The following is a 25,027-nucleotide window of genomic DNA, read 5'->3' on the forward strand; positions in this document are numbered from 1 at the left end:
ACTTCAAGAGCCATTTCCTGGAAACAAATAAAAAAACAATTAAATCCACAAAATAAATATTTCAAAAATTATCTATAAGGGTTTCCCCCTCTCCAAGAAAAACAAAAATTGCAGTACTTTAACAATGGGTGTCATATAAAAGTACAAATAGGGAGCTGACTTTGAAACAATCAGGCTCAAGAATTAAACTCCTATATCAGCCTTGGAGATTCCACAAATTCATTCTGCTTTCAATATGGTATTTTTTGAAACATTCACACACCTTATATCACACTCACAGGCACATAAATTTAATGCATTTATATATAATTTTCCAACACATCAACACTCCCCTCTTTCCAAAGGCTCCTAAAAATCCCCACGCAAGTAACTACAGAAGATAAAACAACAGAAAACACTCTATTCAACAGAATCCCACATACAGGTTAAACTGTGATTGGTCCTAAAAACATGGTCTTATAAGGTTATACTTTCTCTACACAAGAAAGTTGAGTAATATTTAGAGGGTTACATATTTATAGGAAAACTAACTGTAGTGAAGAAGTAGTTTTCTTAACAAAGAGAAGTAACGTACATTTAGAGCAATTCCCCTCGTGATCTTCTCTGAAAGAAAATATTTCTAATCTGTTTTAGGCACAGAAGACCAAGTCACAGGCTTTTATTGCCTAAAATTATTAAAACTTTTCTTCCTCCAGCATTTCTGCCAAGATCTAGTGGACACAGCTGCTTGAACTCCAGTCAACTGCTCCCACCTGGCATTTTGCAGAATGAAGTATCCCCAGATTTGATCTTTCAGATAGTTTTTTTTTCTTGATTGAGGTTTGACTGTTTTGGGGGGCTTTGGAGGGGCTAGGTTTGTTTTGTTTTAACTTTGGCTAGACCTTCCAAAGTAAACAGCTCTGCAAGGAGAAGGATAATGCACAGGAAAGAGAAGAGAGGGAAGTTGCTACTCACACAGAAGCAGGTACTACAATTAGTAGTAATTGCTATTCCACGTACCTCTAAAATGTGCGATGTTAGCAGCACAACCTGCAGCAGCAAGCCTGGCTCCAGGCTAAGCATGGCAAGCTGAAGGAGTCTAAGAATCGTTCAAGAAATCTTCCAACCATGGAGGACTGAGGGGAAAGTAAAACAGCCCTTACATATGCACTTCCCACTTTTCTACCAGAGTATCACAATACAAGCAAACAAGAGAAAAACAGTGCAAGGTTTTATCAACTAAACAATACTGTTTTCTTAAATTCATTCAAAATCTGAATAAAAGCATGGAAGGACAATGATTACTATAACCAAAAAGCAGTCTATTGCCTATTGCTGCTGCCCAGCCCAATGTTTGTGGTCCTCAAGTACACAAAGGCTAAAGGATCACATCCAAAGCAAACTAAAAGGCAATGTGAAGCATTGACAGGTTCTGAACTTCAAAACACCTCGAAAAATTTTAAATAAAGCCCTGCTGCTGGAGGAATGGACACTGTTCCATAAAAAGCAGAAGCTTGATTTACTTGGATTGTACTCTAGTCCTATCTGCATTAACCTATTTCAAGGACTGCCTCTGAGTCCTTGTCATAACCTCCAATATTTCCTAAGTCCATCTTTAGAGCATTCAGATCTTTCCATTTCCTTAATTACCAAACTAAGTAACACTTTCTTTCAAAGGTGGGAAACTGAAAGATTTCTCTTGTCTCTGAAGTGACTTACTTTTGACCAGCAAAGAACAAACATGACCAAAACACTTCCTAGACAAAAGCCTAAGAATCAATTACTTGCCATAAATAAGTATGATGACCTTAAAAAAAACAGCACCAGCATTTTACATGTTCACTAGTTATTTTCTACTTTTAACATGACACCTGTTGTATCAGGAGTCATGAAATCCTAAAACACCACCCTCCAGATACACGATTTGAACACAATCCTGAATTATGGGTATGAATTTTCAAAGGTTAAAACACCATGTTTACTTTCCTGCAAGTGCAGATAAAGGGAGACTTATATGTCAGTTAAAAGGAGACCCAAAATGTCATTGATCTATTCCTAACCATTTGGATTTTGCCACCTTTCCAATGTGCGGAACTCCTTTTGTCATGTCTTACCAAATTAACCTACAAAATGAATGAAAATTACAACTTCAGGATTGCACGCTTCTCCTAAACTAACGAAGTCAGAACATTGATTAATTTGATAAATTTAACTGTGCTTTTGTGAATGTAGTACCAGAAGCCTGGGAACTGTCACATTAGCTCCACCTCTGACAACCACAGCGCTCTACAACTGCTCTGACATCCACAAGCTGATACTATTTCCACTTTTCCAGAAATGTTCCCCCCCACTTCGTGGAAGGTACTGTCTACCAAATCTCATGACCAGTGAGAGGACACAAAGAAACAGCAAGAAGCTGAATCAGGGGAGATTTAGGTTAGATATCAGAAATAGGTTTTTCATGCTGAGGGTGACTGGGTACTGGAACAGGTTCCTCAGGGAAGTGGTGAGAGCACAAAGCCTGACAGTTTAAGAAGTGTCCAGACAATGCTCTTAAGCACACAGTGTGATTCTTGGAGTGTCCTGCAGAGCCAGGAGCTGGACTCAATTATCCTGATGGATTCCTTCCAACTCAGTATATTCTGGACTCTATAAAATGCATGGCTTATTAGTTGCATCCTTGTAGAAATTCATGTCAAGAATACAGTGGCTTGATAATCCACTGTAAAGCACATAAACAACATGCATCTTTCCAGAAGCCCAGTTCATTCACACATGAGAGGATGATAAAAATCTAGTGACAGTCTAGATCAAAGCTCTGCAAAGTAAACTGAACACACTCACATCATGAGGCCAAGTCCCTAAAAAAGTCATGAGACCCACTCTATGATACCTCCTACACATATTTTATCCAAGACAGAAGAAAACAAATACACCCTAAAGTCAAATACCCTAATTGATCCCAATACTCCTCTTTCTTTGCATGAACTTAAAGAGTATCAGCTAATTCTGCATTGTTTAAAAATGCTGCATAAACAGTCCTCAATATGCGATACACTCATATGCTTGCAAACATAGAATTCTTTGCAGTCTGCATCTAATAGAGGCAGAGCAGAAAAGTCATACACCCCTTCCTGGAATACATTAAAATGAATTATGCAACTTCTTCACAATCCTCAGCACAGCAACAGCTTCGCTAGTATTCTGCATGAATTACGGTGTGACTGAAGTCTCCCACCGATGTGCTCTTCCAGTGCCATCTGCTGTACAGTGAATTAGACAGCCTAACAAGAGACAACTCTAGAAATTCTTCGGGCAGATATTTGCAACTATAAACAGACTTGAATTCTACCAGTGCATTCCCAAAGACGGTGGCTGTGTGTGCAGAAACACCTGGAACATACAGAACAAAAGCGAGAGAATAATCAAATCCAGAAAGAGAATGTGATCTTAATGCACAGAATAATGTGAATGAATGAAACTCAAACTTATGAACTTTCACCACAAATTCTGCATCTCAGAATTTTTAATATTATGCAGGTTAACAAAATAATATTTAATAAAAATAAAATAATACTAATATTTAATATTATGCAGGCCAGGTCTCTGGATGAAAACTACCAGCTTACTACCCAGCAAACATCATGTCCCCTCTTGCATATAAAAATAATGAAAACTAAATTTGCACACCTCACTTGGAGGAGGAACAACATTTATCAATCACATACACATGTAAAATTATTAGTAGTAAGGTAATTACAGCTAAAAGTTCACTTTACAGGCTGCTTCTTGGAAGCCTGAAGAGCAGGCCATGCAATGATACATTAACTATTATGGTGGCCCGCACTAATGTATGAAAAATTATGGGAATTTTAAATATATATCGGTTTCTGCAAATATGGTTTGAATATTCCAATATTTCAGAGTAGTTTCATTTGGATAACACAAAATGGTTTCCATAGACTGGAATCACATAGCTATCTCAAAGCAGTGTTTGCAAAAGTACACCAACAAAAAAGCTTGATTATACTGTCCTTATTAATTTCTGAATTTTTATACACTTTCATGTGAGGTTTACTCATTTCCTGAGACAAATACTATAAACAATGCTACCAAAACACACTACAACAGAAGTAAACCAGGATTAACTTTACGGAGTTAGGACAGAAAACATCATACTGGAAACATACAGCAAAATAAAACTCATGCCTGAAAAAAGAACTGTCCATAAAAAGTTTAATATTAATCAGCACAAAATTTACTTCAAAATTATTAGTTAATGCTACTTCAGATAACTTTGGTAAAATAAATGTCAATCTGCATATTTATTTCCATGAAGTGAAAAAGTTGAACACTGAACCTGATTCTTTTTAACACATATCATCCTGCATCATTCCTGAAAAGTCTTTCACTTAGAAATATATCATCTTTACTCTTATACTGGATCATAGTAAGACTTACATAATTTACAATTTCAACTTATCATATTTTAACATAATTATTTATATTAGGAAAGTAATTTAAAATACCTCAAAAGTGAAAAGTTTCTGCATTCCTGGGCATGACAAGCACTAGGTTCCCCTTATTGTCAAATAATGGAGCTATTCTAATCTGCAGTATAAGGTGTCATTCTCCTGCTTTCCCCAAATTACCACTGAAGTATATTCACACATTCTTTGGAAGAGCATGTAAAAACCAGCATCTTAAGGTAATGCAGACTTCAAGTGATGTATTTTGGAAATTTTTAAGCGTCTACATTTTTTCCAAAGTTACTAAATCTATTAATATGAATTATTAAGAAGTTGCTCTCCATATCCATTCCCATCAACTTTACTTCCATACTGAAGTCCGTATCTCTGGAAGTTTTTCTTCCAACCAGTATACAAAAATACTGGCTTGAGGTATTTCTTGCTATGTACTTAATAGTTTCAGGCTATATCAGTACAAAAACTACACACAAAATACTCATTAAGTAAAGAGAGATACTGTATCTGCTTCAAACACCATCAGTTTCTAAAAGAACATACACATTACAAGGCAATTTTTGTCTTTTTTGCTATACATGCCACAAGCACACTGAAGACAGTGAAAGTTTTTCCTTCACTGATCCTCAAGTAAATTCCTACATTATACTCTTTTTCAATAAGAAGAATCTTTAAATGAAGTAATCTAAATTCCATTGCATACTCTTTATACCTTGAAAACAACAAAAAACGGTAAATGTAGAGGCTTAGTAGAGGCTTGCATGCTAGTGGATGAACACTCCCCTAATATGATGGCAAATTTTATAAAAGCCCTTCTGACTTGCATGCCTGGTTTTCTAGTGAGCTCAAGGCTCAGGTGTACAACTTCACATAAAACTGGAAAAAAGGAAAAAACATATGAGAAGCTCATCTGACAGTACATTACACTTGTAACAATTCAAGAATATTTAAAGCCTCCTATTTTTAGGTTAACTAATCAAAGACCTGAACACTGAGTTATTCACCACAAATTTAAATTTCTACCCTCTAAGATTTGAGCAATTGGGGAAAGTATGGTCAAACTCTCTACAGGGCAGTAAAATTGAACAGGTTTTATATAGATTGGAATTTAAAACAAACCAACCAACTAATACTAAGTAATTTCATTTAGTTGTATCATCTCTCCTAATTTTTTCCCCCTTTCACAAAGCTTAAACATAAAACTGTCCATGGGCACTACTGTTCCAACATGGGATAGAGTAATCCTAATCCCTACCAAACTTTAGCAGAGAATAACTAAGGTACACCTTTGGTAATGGAATTTCTTTGTTATTTCTGATTATGGGAATTAAAAGTATGCAAAACCAGGAACCCAGCCACTGGAAAAATCCAAATACCTTGACTGCTTTTCCCTGGCTTGTTGCTGAAAAAGAATGCCCTTTGCATTTGCATTTCCCTGATTTTTTTTTTTTAATTTTCTTTCTTTGAACACTATTTAATCTATAAGTGCTTGCAATAAGTCCTGCTCTTTCCCATATTTGGTTGCAGAACAGAATATTTCTATCTGATTGGTGGTTTTCCTCTGGGGAATAACTTAAGGGTGTTAAATGGCATCTCTATTACGGTTTGTATGTGTATATACAGACTTGTAACTATAATAATTTCATCACTACAATAGCCAAACCCAGTTACTAATATTAACAGTCCTCAGCCAAGGTTCCATCTCTGTTACTCAAGGATGACTGGCTGGGATCCATGTCTGCTCCTCAGCTACCAGGGGCACACTAATGTGAGGGTGCTAAACTGAAATCAGCACAGTGGGTAAAGGCTCAAGAACACACACATCATGATACCAGAGCTGTTGCTGGAGGAGGAAACTCCAGGGAAAATGGGATGACAGCCAGTAACCGCTTCAGCCGTTCCTGCTAGATCCCTCACAAACTGAGAATCAACACACAAACAGGGAAATAAGCAGAGTGTACTTTTCATAGATTTACTAAAAGACAGACACAAGTAGCACCTTTCATCACCTACTTTAAAGCAAACATATGATAATAAAGCATAATGCTAACAAATTGTTTCACGCATGTGGAAAAAATATCAGGAAAATGAAACCATGATTTGGCTCTAAGACCCTGATTAATAGCAAGAGGAAAAGGAGTAAACAAAAATAACCCAGCAGTTCTATGTATACCAAGGCAGTGAAAAAGAGAAAAGAACATTTTTGATAAATCAAATAGGAGAAGTCACTAAAGAAACCTGACGTGTTCATGCGTTTCACTGCAGGAAATCCCATCCATTGACTGCAAATAAACCTTTGCTTTTAGTTTTCACATAGCCGTGCAGAAGCAGACGAAGAGTGAGAATAATGCTCAGTCAGGCTGTTTTCATTTCTTACTATTTTACAAGAATGCAGCAGTCAGCCTTGCAGCAGACTGTCTGTCAGCAAAAATTAAGTTTAGTTTTATAAGCAAAGGTTAGACTTCCTGGGAGATAATGCATGAGAATTCCTTTCCAACTAAAAGTCCATCCCCCACTCCATCCTGACAGTAGATTACACCAAAATGCTTCCCCCCTCCATTGTAAGGTTGGGGTAGCCTCAGTTTGATAATGAGGATTTATGCTTATCCAAGATATTTATGCAATCCTCTTAAACGATAACACAGTTACGTTAGGAGTCTGAAAAGCTGTAAAACTACAATGCTCTACAAACTAGTGTTTCATTTAACAATATGAACCAACATCACATTCTGTATAAGGAATACATTTTTAAACATTTTTGGTCTAAGATGGCAAGGAACAGATTCTCTGCCTATGTATTTGAGAACAACAAATGTTTGAAATTAATATCATGAAAATGAAAGGATGAACAGGAAAAAACATAGTAAAAACAAAAAAAAATTGCATTTCCACACTTCTTTTCATTGAGAAGTATGCATAAATATCTAAATGCCAAAATGTGTGTTGAAAAGAACATTGCATATGTAATTGTACAGATGCAGGTAGTGAAACCCAATTCTGAATGCAGTTTGGTTTCGGAATCCTCGATGCATTTCCAAACATAATTTTAGAAATGCTACTCATCCATTCAAAGCATATGCCAGAAAGACAGAAATAATAAAGTAGACCATTCTCTCAAAGTGATTTTTGTGGTCAGTAATAATCTGACCACTCTTAATGTTAGTGACAAAATTATATAATTGTGAGAAACACTTTTCCAGCCTTTCCCAAAAAAGGAAAGAAAACATTCAGCAGACATGCAACAGCTAAATACTACCACTTCACATTGACTTATACTGATTTTGGTTTCGCTTTCAAAGTTCAGGCTGGTGTTTCTACAGCAAGCACGGAAACACTGTTACTGTGTACAGCTTCCAAAACATGAACCAAGACAGCTGAAAAGGGCCTGATGCAAAAAAATATTTTCATGGGGAGACATAAAAACAGGTACCATGAATGATCTTTTCCTACTGTGCAATCAGAGCAGACATTCAACCTCTCAGGCCAAACCTCTATCACCAACAAACCCCACAGTATGAGGGGCACATACCAAATAGGCAATACAGAAATACACCACTCAGCTAATACCTAATGCTACATTATATGTTTGTTTCCTGCTACTGGGGGAAAAATCACTAGAAAAAAAAAAGGAAGATGTTGTGAAGAAAAAGAGGAAGATACAGGAAAAGTTATAGAAAGAGAAGCCTCATACCACATTACAGAGACGATTATTCTAGGAGGTATTGAAGAACACCTGGAGGACAACTGAGTCATTGGTCACAGCCAGAACACTGTGTCATGAGAGGAAAGTCCTGCTTGTCAAATCTGATTTCCCTTTATGACAAGATAACCTACTTAGGGGATCAAAGGAAGCAAACTGATATTATTTTTTTGGATTTCATTACTTATTGGCACTGTCTGTCACAGGAACCTTCTGGACAAAATGTCCAGCACACAGCTGGATAAACACAGCATGCAATGGGTGAGCAACTGGCTCACGGGTTGGACACAAAGGGTTACAGTGAAAGGGGTGACATCAGACTGGTGACCTCTCACTAGTGGGACTCTGCAGGGCTCCATCCTTGGCACTGTGCTTCTTTCAACACCTTTAAAAATTACTTAGATGCAGAACTGGAAGAGATACTGAGCACAAAATTGGGAGCAGAGAGGTCCTGAAGAGAGACCTTGAAAAGTTAGAGGGCTGGGCAACCAACAACCATAAAAGTTTAACAAGGGCAAGTGCCTGACTGCACCTAGGACAGGGAAACTCTGTACAGACAGACTGGGAAATGAGGGGCTGGAGAGCAGTGCCGCAGAGAAGGGCCCTGGGGGTCCTGGTTGATGGTAAGTTGAACAGAGCCAGCAGTGTCCTGGCAGCCAAGAGGGCCAGCCCTGTCCTGGGGACATCAGGCACAGCATCACAGCTGGGCAAGGGAGGGGATTGTCCTGCTCTGCTCTGCTCTGGGACAGCCTCACCCCACCTTGAGTCCCTTCCACCTCAGAATACTCTGTAATTCATGTTTTGGCTGAAAATTATGAGGGTTTGCACAGCATCACTACATATGTCACTATGCTACAAATTTTTAAGTATTGCCATTATCCCCTAAATTATGAATTGCTAATTTGTTATAGTCATCTTTTTTGGTTCTGCCTGTCCCAGTCACCTGATGAAAATGAAGACATAGGAAGCAGTTTTAAATTACTATAGCACCACGCAAGCATGACTGACAATTTTGCTTTCTTTAAGGAGCAATATGGGATACTTTCTTCTTCAGGAGCAAAAACGAGAAAACAACATATCAGAAGAGCTATGAAGTCACGTTCACAAGGAAAAAAAACCTCAAAACAAACAAATCCCAAAACAAAGTTAGGTTTAACTTTCATTTTAAACACCTCACCTTGCCACACTATCTAGCCAACAGGTGGCTTCATAGCCCGTATTTGTAAAAAAGTATCTTCACTTTACCAGGTGGTAAACTGCTCACCTTTCCATTTACATTTATGTTATTTATGCTTATCTGACAGACAAGCAGAAGCATATGCAATTGACCTTTATTCCTACAAATAACATCCACCTGGCATCAAAGATTAAAAAAAAAAAAAATCTGCACAAATTATCTCCAGGTAATATGATTCCTTTCAAAATATCCAGATGGAAAAAAAAAATCACCAACCTTTTAAAAAATGTGTCAAAAACGTAGCAATTAAATTCCTCAACCAATAATTCAAATGTAGTTAGGAACAAAAGAAACATTGTTCAACTCTAGAAGATAAATATATTCGATTTGTCTACCAAACACAGAGATAAAACAAAAGCACCTGAAACAAGTTTTCAAGATAGAGACTGGCATGAAAATTCACTACACAAAAAAGAGGATTCCATTTTTCTGTCACATGCAGCGCAGTCATGTTCTACAAATGGAGAACATGCAATTGCAGGAAGATTTATTTTCCTATTTTTCAACTCTCCTAGAAGGCCCAAACAAACAGCAACACACGGCAGCCTTACACAGTCTTGTACCATTCTGCCTTGGATCTCATGACTGAGGCTGACTCCAAATTAAGCTCCCCAGTACAGTTTTTTACTGAGGCTGAATGACCCTTTGAACTTGTATGACCAGCTATCACCCCCACCTGCTACCATCAGGACACTTTCAATAAGAATAAAAGCCTTCTTTCCTTAGAAGGTAACACTCTATCCTCTCAATTCAAGCTAAGTTGCAGCAGTTCTTCATGAGACAGTTAACCCTCGACATAAATGGAAGGATTAAATGAACCCATTTACAGTCTGAGGGGAAAGAACATTAAAGAATGTTGATTAAAGAAAAATAAAAGTGGAAAGATCTTCCACAGCATCTGTACAGACTTCATGCATGCAGTGAAATCTCCAAGCATGCTAAGGAGGAAGAAGCAGCTAATAAGGACAATCCCCAGAATCACAGAGTAAAAAAGGACTGACCTCTGTTTTGAGACTTCCTTCACTAAATTATCAAGGAGAAATAAAATGTATTTGCTACATGGATGTCGCAAAGGTCCCTCCATTCCCCTCCAGACCATAAAAAATGTTTACTGTCAATACTACAAACTCCTTGCTTTGCATCAAGATATTTGGTTGCCATACAACTCAGATTTGATAAGTTTTCAACCTGCCAACCCCTACCTCTATAGCTTTCCTTTTTTATGTACATTAAATCAGTTTACATCTTTATGTTCTAACAGTGGACAATTCTAACAGAATACAAACACAAACAATTGATATTATTCACATGTGCATTGTGAAAGAAAAGTAATTTTGTCAAAATATAATAGATTTAATTTTTTAAACTAAAGACAGCAACGTTTTTCCAAAGCAATAACCCATTGGTTACTACAATGCATACATAACATACACATAACTTCAAAGCCCATGCATCCTTCCAGTAAAATTCACTGAAGAGAAATAGATACTCAGTGAACTATGAAAGACCTGGGATGAAAAGGCATTGTCTCCATTTAAACAATAATTACATTTAGCAAATCACGGTCATTCTAATCAGTGCAATAACAACAAATACATAAAATATTGCAATAGAGTGTCTCATATAAAGTAAGAGGCTTCTATTCAAGAAACCAAGTTCCCTGATCACTTCTCAAAAGTTCAAGAAAATACAGTTCAAGAGTTAAACTCGCATTCAGAGGCCACTGTTTGTTTTAGCACTACTTCCTATAGAAAGAAAACTCAACCATGCAATGTTACTGCGTATGCCCTGCAGCCCCTCGAGGACTGCCCAACTAAGTTTTATCAAATAAGCAGATAGGCAATGTCCCAACTTGCAAGAGAGCAAGAGAGAAGCCATGGCAAAAATTCATGTATTCTTACATATACAAAAATCCAAGGGCATTTCTAAATACAGGAAAAGCTTTCTCTGGAACTGGTAAGGAAAAAAGTGACATGAAAGAACTCCATTTCTCAGAGAGATGCCGTTCACAAAAACTGTTTCATTGTAACATAAAAATGTTTACCTCTGACCTTAAAGATACCATCCACATTTACTAGAAGTAAAAGTGGTTTGTTACTGTGACCTGTTTTTCAATTCTGATCAACTGTTAAAAAGAGAAAGGCTTAGGAGATACTTTTTATATCACTGCATTAAGAAACCAGGAGCGCAAAATATCAAACCTTTAAAAAATTATCTCTAAGTTCCACTTAAAATTTTACTTTCTTGAAAATTTAGAATATTACCACCAAAATAATCACAGTCAACTTCTCTCAGCTAGTAAAATCCTCTGTGTTTTCCCTCTTGAACAGCATAGTGAGAAAAGTAATTTTATATCCTTTATCTGAACCATTTATATAGGAAACATAGTAGACAATTTCATTGTGATTCAAAGTCCGAGAACTGAGAAGTTGAGAAAAGCCAGGGGAGTTTCCTGACCAATTCTCCTTCTTCTTTCACATGTGGGGCAAAATATTTACATTAATCCTGCTCTCCAAGATCCTTTAAAATGTATAGTCCTACCAGTTACTTACAGTACACCCATTAAACTCAAAATTCCAGACAGAATTATTGGCTTCATTAAAGAAATTTTTGCTGTCTCTATGTCCAACATTTAAATGTTAGTGCACAAGGCACTCAATGCTCTATTCAACACTTAATGAGTCAGAGAATGGGAAGCTTAATTTCCACTTTTGTTTTAGATGGATTCATAAGCTGAATAATATGCACCATCCAGCAAAACTACGGTAATTTAATTCTGAAAGCTAAATTTTGAATTCACATAATGTGCAGTTACAGGAACGGGTGAGAGCTGCTGGGGTTTTGAGAAAACACCCACCTACCTCAACCTGAAATCTCCCCCACCTCTCTAAGAGGGCAGCAGAACCAAACACAGGCAGCATCAGGAGCTGACTGCAACAGCAAATTGTCATGCAAGAGGACACTTAAAGCTTGTGATCCCTTTCAGGGGCTTGCTGACAATGGAGGAGTAAGTCAAACACACAAGCTTGGATTTCGTCATTCTTTTGCGATATACCAAACCTTTCAGTAAACTGTCACTGTCCTCTAGTCACGATTCAACCTCCTGACATCCTTTAAAATTTCATAGTTCAGCAGATATTTCACAAAGTCCTTTCAGCCCAGTTGTTTTGTTTATCAAAGCAGCAAGCAAACTAATAGCTCATATTACAGTACCAAGATGCATCAGGTAGCAGAATGAAGACCAGAGGATCCATCAGTGGTATGTAGCTATAGAAGTTAAAAACATGCAGAAAAAATCAAAAGCAAATCACCAAAGTTATGGAGGATGGTAACAAGAAAAACAAACAAACAAAAATCCTCTTCTCCCCACCAAAAAAACAAAACCAAAAACTAAACTCAGCATAACCCAAGCACCTTTCAAGGTTAGTTCTAAACCATTAATTACAGTGATTGAAGTACAACCTGCAAAGAAAGCAAATTCAGACTAACAAACAGGCCAAGGCCCAGAGTTTAAGTTTTGCATGACACAAGCTCCGAGTTGGCTAAACTGGTGTCACTAGCACAAAGCATTCTCACAACCCGTGCCCCATTCTGCTTGTAACAACAGATCTAACTGAGGTTGATGGCCTGCTTTCCAAAAATACAACTGAAAGCAAAGTACATTTTGACAAACTGCAAAGGTCAGAACTGCAACTACTCTTACCTAAAATAGAGATAAGAAATCTGGCTTTTGTCCAAGTTAGGATTATTTTTTTTTTCAGTATCTAAGCATAAGCAATCCCTCTAAAAATCCACAGGAGCTGCAAGTACTTTGGGCATACTACAACAGTCAGGTTCCTTAAAACTTTCACAGACATGCAGACCTTTGTTGTTCTTCAAAGTCTTTCACATAAAGGGTGCAGCTTAATTTAGGAAGTATCAGAATTTCAGAGATTTTTTTATTATTTTAACTAAAAACTCCTCAGTAGCCTTTAGTCTTATTTTTTTGTACATAGAACCAGAAGAACTCAGTGTTAAAAGAACAGTATCAGAGGCTACCTCGTGGTTAGCACTTTTACCTACATGTCTAAATCATCACACTGAATCAAGCCACATAAAATTCAGTAGCAACCGCTTCTTTTTATGGATATCATGAGAAGTGGGAGCATGAACATAGAATCCCTCTGGATCACATAAGGAGTTCGCACAAATGGAAAACAAACTATAAAGCCTAATTACTTGGACACTGGCCCTAGATACTATGAAAGAAGATTCTCACTTTTTAAGATACTCTCCAGTGCAGCAGCAGTTTCAGATGCAGGATGAATTGGGGCAGAAAGTCAGATGTGGGTTTTTCCTCTTCAAATCAGTTCCTTACTCCATCAGGATGAGAAAAAACACACTATCTTTATCTAGATCATCCATTTTCAGCTCTGTTAATCTTCTTCAGAGCAGCTTTAGAAGAAGGAATAGAAATCTTTTCACAGAGCAGCCAAAAGGCTGGTGTTCAGGGTAGTCCGCATACAGAAAGGCTCAAAGTGGAAAGTTACTGTGGCTATCTTACATTCTGAATGAGGGCTCTACCCAACAAGCTGCTATAGACTGTATTCTTACATCACTGGGAAATTCAGCCTGTACTGTTTGCAGTCTGCGAAACCTGTATATGCAAATGACAACGTAATTTTTAGCTACATACTTTTGTATTTGATTTCATATTTCAGTGCAAATACATTTTGTACATCACATGGGTGATAGGCACAATATCCACCTATTATCTATGGTCCCAAATAAACAATAGTGACAACAATTTACTTCACTCATGCACACCTGGGAATCCATTTTGAAGGCAAAAGAGCATTTAGTACGTCAAGTGTAAGGAACCCACTCTTACATAGTTGTGCCTCAATGCTATTGTGGAATGCCTATAATGAGACACAATTTAACTGAGATTGTCCAACAGTATCAGAATGATCACGGCCAGGAAAAAAGATTCAATCAGTGAAATGGAAAGTAAGGTTTATTTTACAGACAAGCCAGCGTAACACAACAAAGCAGAAGGTAGCAGAACTAGTAGCAGTAATAGTAGTGAAGGGGCAGAAACAGAACTTCCTTCTCTTTGTTTAAAGACTGGGAGGAATCATGAGTCAGGTGGTGCCCAAGGGGCCATCAGTCTGAGTATCTCTAATTAAGCAGTCTCTCCTGGAAGACACTCCAGCAGCAGAACCTAGACCAGTAAAGCACTAAGCACTGTGTGTCCACTGATCCCCCATGTGTTTGGCCTGGCTGTCCCTCTTAGGTCTTAGGACTCACTGCAGAGAGTAATCCAAGCTCTGCATTTCAGAAAATGAGAATGCAAAACACAGCATTTTTAAAATATTTCCCATCCCAATTTCCCTGGCAGAAGGCTCAATAAGAATAGAGTAAATTAATTATCTTTTTTATGGTTTAGAGTCTATTGACACATGGGAAACAAGAGACATGGCTGTGCTCAAAGTTCTGTCAAATACACAGGGTAAACGCACCTGTAGAGAGAGTATTATCCCTAGCTAATCTCACAAAACTACTTTAACATTTTGTTTCCCCTAAAAGAGAGATGGTGAAACATTAAACAGATTTCTAAATTCACCCTTTTAAGTTCAAGGGTGCTTCTAAGAAGGCACATATCACAACACTGCACAACTTGCACACTGACCAGAATAGGAACAGAATTTTGACTGCACAGGCAGAGCTCCTTAACCATCTTTTTCATAAAGTCCTGACTTGTCAGAGTAAAACCTTTCTACAGGACTACACCAGTTCTGACAAAGCTTACTCTACATGCAAATTTTCTCATTTTGGGTCAAAATGCAAGAGACTCTTAGTTATTCATGATTAAGATCAGGAAATTATTTGCTTCTCTTACACCTACACTCTAATCACCTGCAGACAGAAGCAGCTGGCTACCCCAACCAATGAATCTGCTGGAAAATATATTAATTGCAGTTTTTAGACACTTGTTTTGTCCTGATGCACACTGGAAGATGGCTGGAGTTGGGGTTGTCATGTTTTTAGTTTTTTTAAATAATGTTGCCAGTAGCAGAAGATTATTTTCCACTTAGCCCTAAACTATCTGATTTTGCTAATATTCTACCCTAACCCAACAACGATTAATTAACTGTGAGCAGACATTTAACTTAATGGGACTCCTCACTATACATCGCACTCAGCTTCCACGTGAAAAAATTGGGCTTTACACTGAGCAACTTCACATCAGTACATAAATTGTGAGACACAGGATCAAAGATAAAATTTTCCCTGTCTGTATGAAGTAATGTGCTCTATCAGATTTACACAAATTCAAAGCCCTTAAGATAGCTATCTCCAGAGCAAGGTCAAATTTCTGCAGAGCCAGGAGTATGGAAGCCTGGCTGCAAAAGCTAGCTAAGCTTCAAAGTTCAAATGCGAATAAAAGTCATGTACATGCCCACTGACTTTCTTTTCTCCCCTTCTGACATTAAATTTAAAAACACACTACAAAAAAAAAAGATGGAAAAAGTATTAGCCCAGTTAAAAAAAAAAAAAAAAAAGACAATAGAGAGGATATATACTTTTCAATGCTGATCCATAGAACTTTAGTTCCATTTCCTCCCCATCAAACAACATTTAAATCTGCATTTATCTGCAGATTCCAAAAGTTTGGGGTTTTTTTTTGTAATACACAGGACACAAGTCAGTACTGATATAATAACTTCCATTCACTGTCTTCTTCTGATCATCACAGGATTAGACAAGAGCTCAGACCAGTGCCGTTGGTGAATATAGACTCTTTTATCTCTGCAGTAAAGAACCACAGAATATTTACAATTACAGCAAATATTTTCCCAAGTAACTGGATTTTTTGCACAAAATAATGCCAAAGGCCTATGGCTGGTATTTCATTACTTCTCAGCATCACTTACTACTACCAGCAGCTCTTTTCCTTTCAAAAGCCAAAAAGAGGAAGAAAGTCAATGTTCCAGTGTGCATTGATCAGCACTGGTTTTGCCTCTGTTTTCTGCTGAAGAGAGAACAGGGGAAGGGGGGAGGAACAGAAAAAACCACCAGGCACCTACCTTACACAGACCAAGACAAACTCTCACACATAACTTAGTGACTCGTACCTCTGAATGCACAAACCAACTATTCTAGAGTCACTCTCCTCGGGTTGACCAAAATTCCAGCTTGGAAAACTTCTCCAGCACAGGTTTCACCCAAACCAGTAGTCCTGCACAAACAGCTTCTGTTAGTGAATCCGGCGAGAATTCCTTACTCGCCCAGTTCCCACCAGCTCCTGAAGAACATCCATCTGAAAAGCTGCCTACCCTGTTTCTGGAGTACAGCTTCCACATAGCTTCACATAGCTCATCCTGTAAGACACACCTTCTGTAATCAAAAACCTTTGCCCTGCTGACACTTGTCTCTGTTTCTCTATTTTATTAAAACTCCTAATCTGATACCTGATTACCAACCCAAAGTGATTCTGAGGGTATTAAAACACATTATTGATGCCAAAATCAGTCAAAATTACAGCTTGTAACTGCCCAGTGCTGAAACACTGAGGCATAGTCAGGAGAGACAGAATTCCCTAAATCAGAAGGAACGAAAAAAGTAGGCAAGCTTGACCACTGTATTGGAGACATCTTGGGACCAAACATGCTTCAGAAACATTTGGAGTAGCCTACTGTTCTCAACCTATTTGAGGAATGCAGACTGCTTTGGAGAAGGAAAAACAATCACCTACTCAAGACTCCTACAAGCTACTGTTTTAGAACATTTACCAGAAAACGTCGAGATTAATTAAGAATAAAACTACTCAAGAAAAAACAAGAGATCACACACTGTAAAACCAAGTCTGACTGGAATCTCATTTCCAACAATGTTTTCAAAAGTAGCACGCTATGTATTGTACTGTGTTTCAAGCAATACAGAATATTCTTAAGGAAAAATGCAGATTTAAGAATTTTGGTAATCTCAAATGCTAAAATGAATCACTTTATCTGCTAGTTGCATTCACCACATGAACTCACCATCAAACCCTAACACAACTGCTCTTACCAGGTCAGTATCATATACATCCAAGTCAAATAACACAAATACAGCTGCTGATTACACACCGCACTAAGAAGCAAAGAAAATACCATATATCTGTGTGATTTACTTAGCAATATGCACAGACTCATTTTCGTGGCTTAAATTTTTAACTACAGACCACTTAAACTCCAAAAAAAAATTACTAACGTCTACTATTTATACCTTAACTGCCAGAGAAAATGGCTCTCATCCAAAACTATTTTACAGCAGTTTACAGCATGATTATTTGGTGTTTATAACAAAAACCCACACACTTTACAAACCTAAGATTTTTAAAAGCTGCCAACCTATTGCATTTGGCAGATTACAAAAAGAATGTTCTACAGCAGACAAAGCATGAGAGGCTATGTATCCTATATATACACAAAAGGAAGCAATGTTAGGGGAGCAGCACATGGACAGAAATACCTATATACAGCATTCTGTCCTTGGCTTTACCTGCAGGAAAGAATTTTTTTTCATATTCCTTCAATGGAGTTTAAAGTCAGAGGCAGAACAAGTCAGCCAATGTATTCATATCCATGTTAAGCAAACATATTTAACTTGCATAGTTTTCTTGGTGATGCAGCAACCAAGAAAGAATTTTTTAGGTAACATGTGGCTTACATCCCTGTCATAAACAAGGCCAACCAAGTTCCTCTGAGTCCAAAGTGTTATGTGAATAGTTAAGGAGACAGAAAAGGACCAACAGTTTCCAGAGTATTTTATCTTAATATTTTCCAGAAAAAGATTTCATGGGAGATAATAGTCTAATTAATCTTTTAAAAATTAAAAATATGCAAAGATAGATTCTTAAATCCACGTTACAAACTAATGACAAGCAATTAGATTTGCAAAGCCATACACCTGAAAGCCTTCCAAAATTGTCTAGAGTTCCAGATTATTTATTGTTTGCATAATATTACTTATTGTTTGCACGCCTGTACATGACAAAAGAAGACCACAAAAACTGGCAAAACATCCAGAGCAACTTTTATTTAAGTGAGCTTAAGGACTTGAAAAGCTAAATTTCTAATGCTTTGATCTGAAAATTTTAATTCTCACAATAAGTAGACTAAGCCAAATTTTGCTTCATGTTGCCTATTCAAATCCAGTCTGTGTAGATTCTAGCAAAGTTTGTGTACCCTTTTTTACAACCTTGATGTATCAGCCAACGCTTCACATACAGCTTTCCATTTTCATCCAGGGCAATAATTATAGGCAGTTAGTTTTTGGTTTGGTTTTATTCACCAGGATAGGCTGAAGTAGGCCACGGGTTTTTGTTTCGATAGCTGAAGATCATTCAGCTACAGTGGGAAAAAACCTTCTGCAACAAAAAAACCCAAAGCTATGAGTTTCTAAATGCTTCCTTCAAAAGTAATGTAACTATTTTTAACACAGAAATCTATTCAACTTGCATAGTACAGTGTTTTAATTCAGAAATCAATTATTTCAAGAGAAAAAAGAAAAAAGAACAAAATATATAAAATAAAAGAGAGATTTCACTGTGTACCATGAATCTTTATATTCTGCTGTATCAAAGATATATTTGAGTGGTGTGAAGATATATTGAGTGGTGTGTTTTTTAAAGATGGACAATAAATATTCCATTACAAGTATAATCACCTTTTCTACAAAAACATACTGCTGTATGTAACTTGCCAAGAACAATTCTTAACTTATTTTTAAGGGTTGCTACTTTCTCTACTACTACAAATTTTTGGAAGGCACCACACAGAGTTGGTAAGAACCTGTGACCTTTGCATCAAGTATAGCCATTGTCTTCTGAAGATTGATATCTATTTCCAGAAAATTAAAGTGTGCAACAAAACAGGATGAAAACAAATTGTGGAATAAATGTAAACACAAGGAACATTGCAGATATAATTATTTCTCTTCTGAAAAATAAAAAATATAAAAAAAAGAGTAAATTCAAAGTTATGTATTTCCTCTCAGTTTAATACTTTACACTACAAAATATACAGTTATGTGGCATAAGATATCTCCATCCTGTTTTTCATCCTAATTTATACTCAAGACATTTCAGCATCTGCATTACATTCCCCTTTTAATTATTTGTATCTTATTTTCTTCCTTGTAGCATCAGAACTGCCTGAGCTACCCCCTCTAATTTGTTGCTAACACATATTAAAGTGCTATCAACAAAACAATGAGGCACACACCAGCAGAGAACAGTCTCCTTCCTATCTGCTCTTTATTATTGCATTGTATGACTCAAACACTACCAAACTAGTGCTGCCTAGACCCAAGAGGGCAGTAAAGCAAGAGGAAAAAAGGCACTTGAGTAAGGGATTACCCTGGACTATGGCCCCAGTTTTGCCAACAACAGCATAGTAAATATGTAGTAAACTCAGGGCAGCCCTACCAAATGAAGTCTTGCAATTGTTTATGCTCAAATTACTGTAAGACTATAAAAAAAATCATAAGAAAGAGCACAAACAATTAACCTGCTTTGTCACAACAAACTTTAGTTAGGAGTTCACTCTTACTCCACCAATTCACTGTGCTATGGAGAGTCAGAAGTTGTAATCTACTCACAGAACAATAGGGACCAGTTACCATTTCTTCAAACCATCCCTCTCCAAGAGTAACCCAAGGTTACTGACCAACTTCACAATCTGAGATCAAAGAAGTTAATAGTATAAATTAATACACATTTGTTTTTCAGATTTCAGCACATCAAGTTTTTAAGAAGCTTAGAATTCTCCATCAAGTCTCCTGCATCCATGCAAACACTGATGCTGCAATACATGCAGTGCAATAAGGTGACACTCATGAAACCCCTGGAAACAACACAGAGCTTCTCCCTAACTACTCCATACCCTTGCAGCTTTCCAGGGAGGAAATGTGGGTATGTCTGCATAACAATACACTGTTATCACTCATACTTTTAAGTATTAAGGCTTAATTTCATTAAAATTTAACTTTAAAAAATCTACTTAAATCTCAAAACTTGGGATATAGGGAACACATCCCTGATTAATTATAAAAGAGATGAACCTGTTTCAAGAAAAAGCTCTGTTCCAAACACAGTGCAATGCCACAAACCCAAGAAATATGGAATAGGAAGTGAAGACTTCAAGCACTGTTTAAACATCAAAAAACTAAGCATTTTGAAAAAACTGAAATTGTCTTTCTTAAGTTGTCTTATTGCAGGATACTCTAAAAATACCTACACGTTCTCTAGTCGTTTAGTCTTCTAGCCAAGCTAAGTAATTGATTTCGTAGTTGCACCAAAGCTTCCATATTTTCTCCAGTCCAAATATGTATCTATTAGCACAAACAAAAAATAGAAACAGAACCAGTTCTATTTTTTCCACCCGGAGCAGAAATGTAGATGCATTATTTCTCGAGTACTTGTACAGACAGCAACTCTCCAAGACAGGAGGTCTGCAGCAGGAATTTAACTACAGGTGTATTAAGAGGATGGACATGGCACAAACATTCCAGGAAAAAGGGGATGGGACCTCACAGTGCAAGGGCACAAGAATTTTTAAGGGGAAGTCAGTTTCCCTGACTAAAGCATATTCTGCTACCAACTTCTTTAATGCAGTAACCTACCACACATGGAAAAAAAACATTGTGTTCCAAACTAAGATTATTTTGAAAACATAGTTAGACAAAAATAAAAAGAAGACAGAAAGATGCAGCCAAAGCACCCTTCTCTGCATCTCTCAAAACCCCGTTGTTTTGCAAAGGATTTTTTCTTAAGCAAATGGGTTGGCATGGGCTAGTTTTCTAAAATAGGCATCACAAGGGAAAGAGAGTGTAAAAAGCAGCTCGAAGAACAATGAAAGCGAGTAAAGTTTGCCGATTTGGTAATGCTTTTGTTAAAGTCATGTTCTTAAGCGCTGCCAGTCACAGAACAGAGCCTCTTTCGCTTGCCCCTTCGGGAGCCCTGGGCTCACCCTCACCTCGCAACAAACCGGGGCTCCCCCACTGCACAAAACCCGGCACCGGCTGCCCAAATCGCCATTCCCGGACAGGGGGACATACAAGCCTCAGCTGAAGGCGGGTTTCACGGCGGGGTAAAGGGAAATCAGCCCAATTCCGCCGCCCCTCATCATGGCACCGGTAGGCGCGGGATGCATTCGGGCAGCGGCCCAGGGAAGCAGCACGGGAGCTCGGCGGGCTGAGAGGCTGGCCTGGACCCCTCCAGTGGCGGCGGGGGCTGGGCAGCGCCTCGCCGGCCCGGGCCCGGCACTGCTTCCCGCCCGCCCGCCTCGCAGGCCGCGCCGCGGCCCCGGTGCCTCCGCAGGGCCTGGCACCGCCGCGGGCTCGGGAGCCCAGCAAACAAAGGGAGCGGAGGCCGGGGCCGCGGCTCGGGAAGAGGGCGGCGGGCAAGTGCAGAACCGCACCGGCCTCATCCACCGGCTCCCCCTCCACCGCACCGGCCCTCCGCGGCCAGCAGGGAGGGGAGGGGGCAGCCGGGCCGCCGTGCGCCCGTTGCCCCGGGGACGCTCACCCAGCGGAGGCCGCGGTGTCCCGCTCCCGGCGCGGGCCTCTTCCCGGGCACCTCGGCGGCGCGGCCCGGCCTGCGCCGGCACCCGGGCTCGGCGGGGAGCTGCCTCGGGGGGTGGCGGAGCGGCACTCACCGAGGAGGAGAAGGAGGAGCTGGCTCTGCTGTTGCTTTCGCGGGGCCCGGCCCGGCTCCGGCTCCCTCCCTCGCCGTGCCGCCGCCTCCCTGTTCCTGGCGCCGCCGCCGCCGCTTCCTCCGCCTCCTCTGCCCCCACCCCTCCGTCCTCGGAGGGGCGCACGGGGGCGGCGAGCCCGCGATGGCCGCCGCCTGCCGCAGGCACGGCTATGGCTGCGGCGCCCGCGCACAGCCCGGCGGCGGCAGGAGGGCCGCGGGCATCCCCGCTCCGGCCTCCGCCTGCCCGGCGGGCTCCGCCAGCCCTCCGCAGCCCGCCTGCCCCGCAGAAGCCGGGCCCCTTCCCTTCCTCGGGTCTGAGCACCTCGCCCCGGGCTCGTCCCCGCTTGGCGGCCGCGGGAAATCCGCGGGGGGCGGCCGGGAGCCGCGCTGGAATGGACGCAGGGAGGCGGTCTGGCTTTGTTAGCCCCGGCCCTCTCCTCGCTCCCCCCGGTGTGTGGTCGTTCTGCCGGGTTACAGGAGCTCGTCCGCGAAGTTCGCAGGGAGCCGCTTCCCCTCGTGGCTCTGTCGGGGCAGCCCCTGGCTGGTAGCGCCCGGCAGAGCGGTCCCTCCGCCGGCCATGGCGCTGCCCCAGGCCCGCTTGCGCTGGGGAGGGAGAGGGGGCGAGGTGATTTCTCCTCCGCTTCACCTTCCCTCACACCTCCCTTGGCGTGACAGCGACGCGCCAGAACTGGCATTGCTTTTGTGCTTCACAGATCTCCTAAAGTGACACTGAACTTCAGGCATATCAGCTGTGCTGCAGCAACTTCAGCCGAGCAGGCTGCTTTGATTGCTTCTTCTCCGGTTTGTTTTTAGAAATAAAATGCTGACTCCAGAGCAAGAAAACAATTCTTAATTTAGGATGAGCGAGACTGATGGGAGAGGCTAGCAGGGCTAAGAATGAAAATCTATGGACAATACGGCTCTTCAAAGTTGTTGCAAGTCAGTTGTTGCGGAATGATACGGGGCTAGTAGATACTAGCTTTGTTTCCTGGTTGTGGTGCATATAACTGATGCAAAGCAACAACTCGACTTGCAAAATTTGCTTGTCTTGTAGTCGTATGACAGTGAGATTATTCTTATGATTAATTATGAAACTACTGATTTCAAGGTTAAAAAGAATCCCCAGACACTCAAGATTGTGAGACTATTCATGCATATTCTGCTTGAATTCTTGTATGAGATCTGAGGTGTTTGTGAGCTGAAGTCAGTGACGTTTAATTGCCAAGGTTATTTGAGGTCAGAGTGTGCCCTGATTGCATTCACATTTTTATATTCCAGGCATTTGCAGAGAGTTAAAGACTTTCCTTGAGTCTCATCCAAGGGTTGTATGCTTCCTTATTTGTCTGATTAAACTCAGGCCAGGACCATTTCAGATGATGATGACTCTAATCAGAGTTGCAGAAAGACTTTTTTTTTTTTTCAAATATGAAGTTTGGGTTTTTTTCATTTATAAATAGAATGATTTATTCTTTTATTAAGTATTTTAGATTAGAATTGTTTGTTTTACGATTGTGATTACATGTTATCCGTGGTATAACAAAGCTAAGAATCGCTTCAAGTGGATCACATGAAACCTTATTGATTTTAATTTTTGTTTGTAAAACCAATATTGTTGATATGAAAAATATAAATTACTTTCTAGGTTGGCAGTGGCGTTCAAAGAAAGAAAGAAAAGAAAAGAAGTAATAAAATGCCTTTTTTTTTTTCAACATAAAGTGTTCCTTCTTTTCCTAGATGAACTATTGTAAGTTTAGCAACCTAGTTAAGAAGGGGAATAATATAAAGCAAGAAAGCTCTGATGGGGAAAGTTTTGGTTTAATTTTTGTGTAGTTCACAAAAATGTAGTTGCTCAAACACGGAGTTTTTCTTCGTGTGTGTGTCTATGTTCTTACCTTCTTCTCAGGCCGCCTTTTCCTTGGGATGTTTGTATCCCAAGAAATGAACAAGAAATTATTTTCAGGATCCTGCTGGCATTCGTGCTTGACACATATATGTAGTATTAATATAAGCTGTATTTTCAGCAGCAGTTGTGGGGCAATAGCAGCTGTATGTGAGGAAACCACCTGGGCTTAAAAAGCTTCTCCTTCATTTTGCTTTCAGGGAGCTTTTACCATAGGCAACTTTTGCAGTCGTCTACATTGCATGCGAGACAAAATTTTTAAGTGGTCTTAGAAATCTTATTCTAGTCTCCCAAACTATTAAAAAAAATAGATGAGTCTGGATGCTGAGGTTTTCCAGCCCATGTGTTGACCAGAGGTTTCCATGTGTCTGAAACTTCCCCCTTGTCAGTCTTATGAATCAAAAGACTTAGCTTTTTGCAGAAATGGGACTGATAGACAATAGGAAGGTTGAAGAAAAATAATGCAAAACATTTGGTAGCTTTTTCCATTGTATCTTCCATGCCTTAACCTTTCTTCTCACTAGAGATGATATTAAATATGCTTAAATTAGCATCACTACTCTAGGTACTCACCTTCCTCATTTTCTCTCCATCTCCTTCTCTCCTCCTGCCCATGCACACCCTTCACTTTTTTCAGGGTGGCTCCGGGCCTCATTGGTCCTCTCTAAACCAGCCTGGGTGGCAAAATCCCTTTAGGTTCATTTTCCTAAAATAAATCATGACATAAATGATGCCTTATTTCTCACATCAGCTTCTTCTCCATAGGCTAACAGCGGGCTTTTGGCTTGTCTCAGCCTTAACATATAGCTTCAAGTTTAGGATACACTTTTTCCCATTGAAATGTGACAGCAAACAGCCCTATCCCAGCGAGTGCAACAGTTATCACCAAGTCTGAATTCACACAAACGTGCTACTGATGTTGCATCTTGGATGGCAGAGAGGGGGAATGCAAGCAGGATCACTCAGATGAGTTTTTCATGGCTTAAAAACACAAACTGAACTAAAT

At 39.5% G+C, this 25,027-nt stretch overlaps 1 protein-coding gene across 1 annotated transcript; it reads right to left on the reverse strand.

Annotated features, from left to right (window-relative positions):
- Positions 1 to 10: 10 nt before the first annotated feature.
- Positions 11 to 24,676, reverse strand: LOC306798962 (uncharacterized protein; the record flags this gene model as incomplete). The annotated part of the gene is made up of 3 exons (XM_079299370.1): positions 11 to 1,115; positions 21,954 to 22,724; positions 24,595 to 24,676. The coding sequence occupies 3 exons, from the start codon at positions 24,674 to 24,676 to the stop codon at positions 1,090 to 1,092; spliced, it is 879 nt and encodes a 292-aa protein (XP_079155496.1). The 3' UTR covers positions 11 to 1,089.
- Between the last annotated feature and the right edge of the window lie 351 nt (positions 24,677 to 25,027).

The sequence above is a fragment of the Erithacus rubecula genome (assembly GCF_903797595.1).
Source record: "Erithacus rubecula genome assembly, chromosome: 3".
Lineage (NCBI taxonomy): Eukaryota > Metazoa > Chordata > Aves > Passeriformes > Muscicapidae > Erithacus > Erithacus rubecula.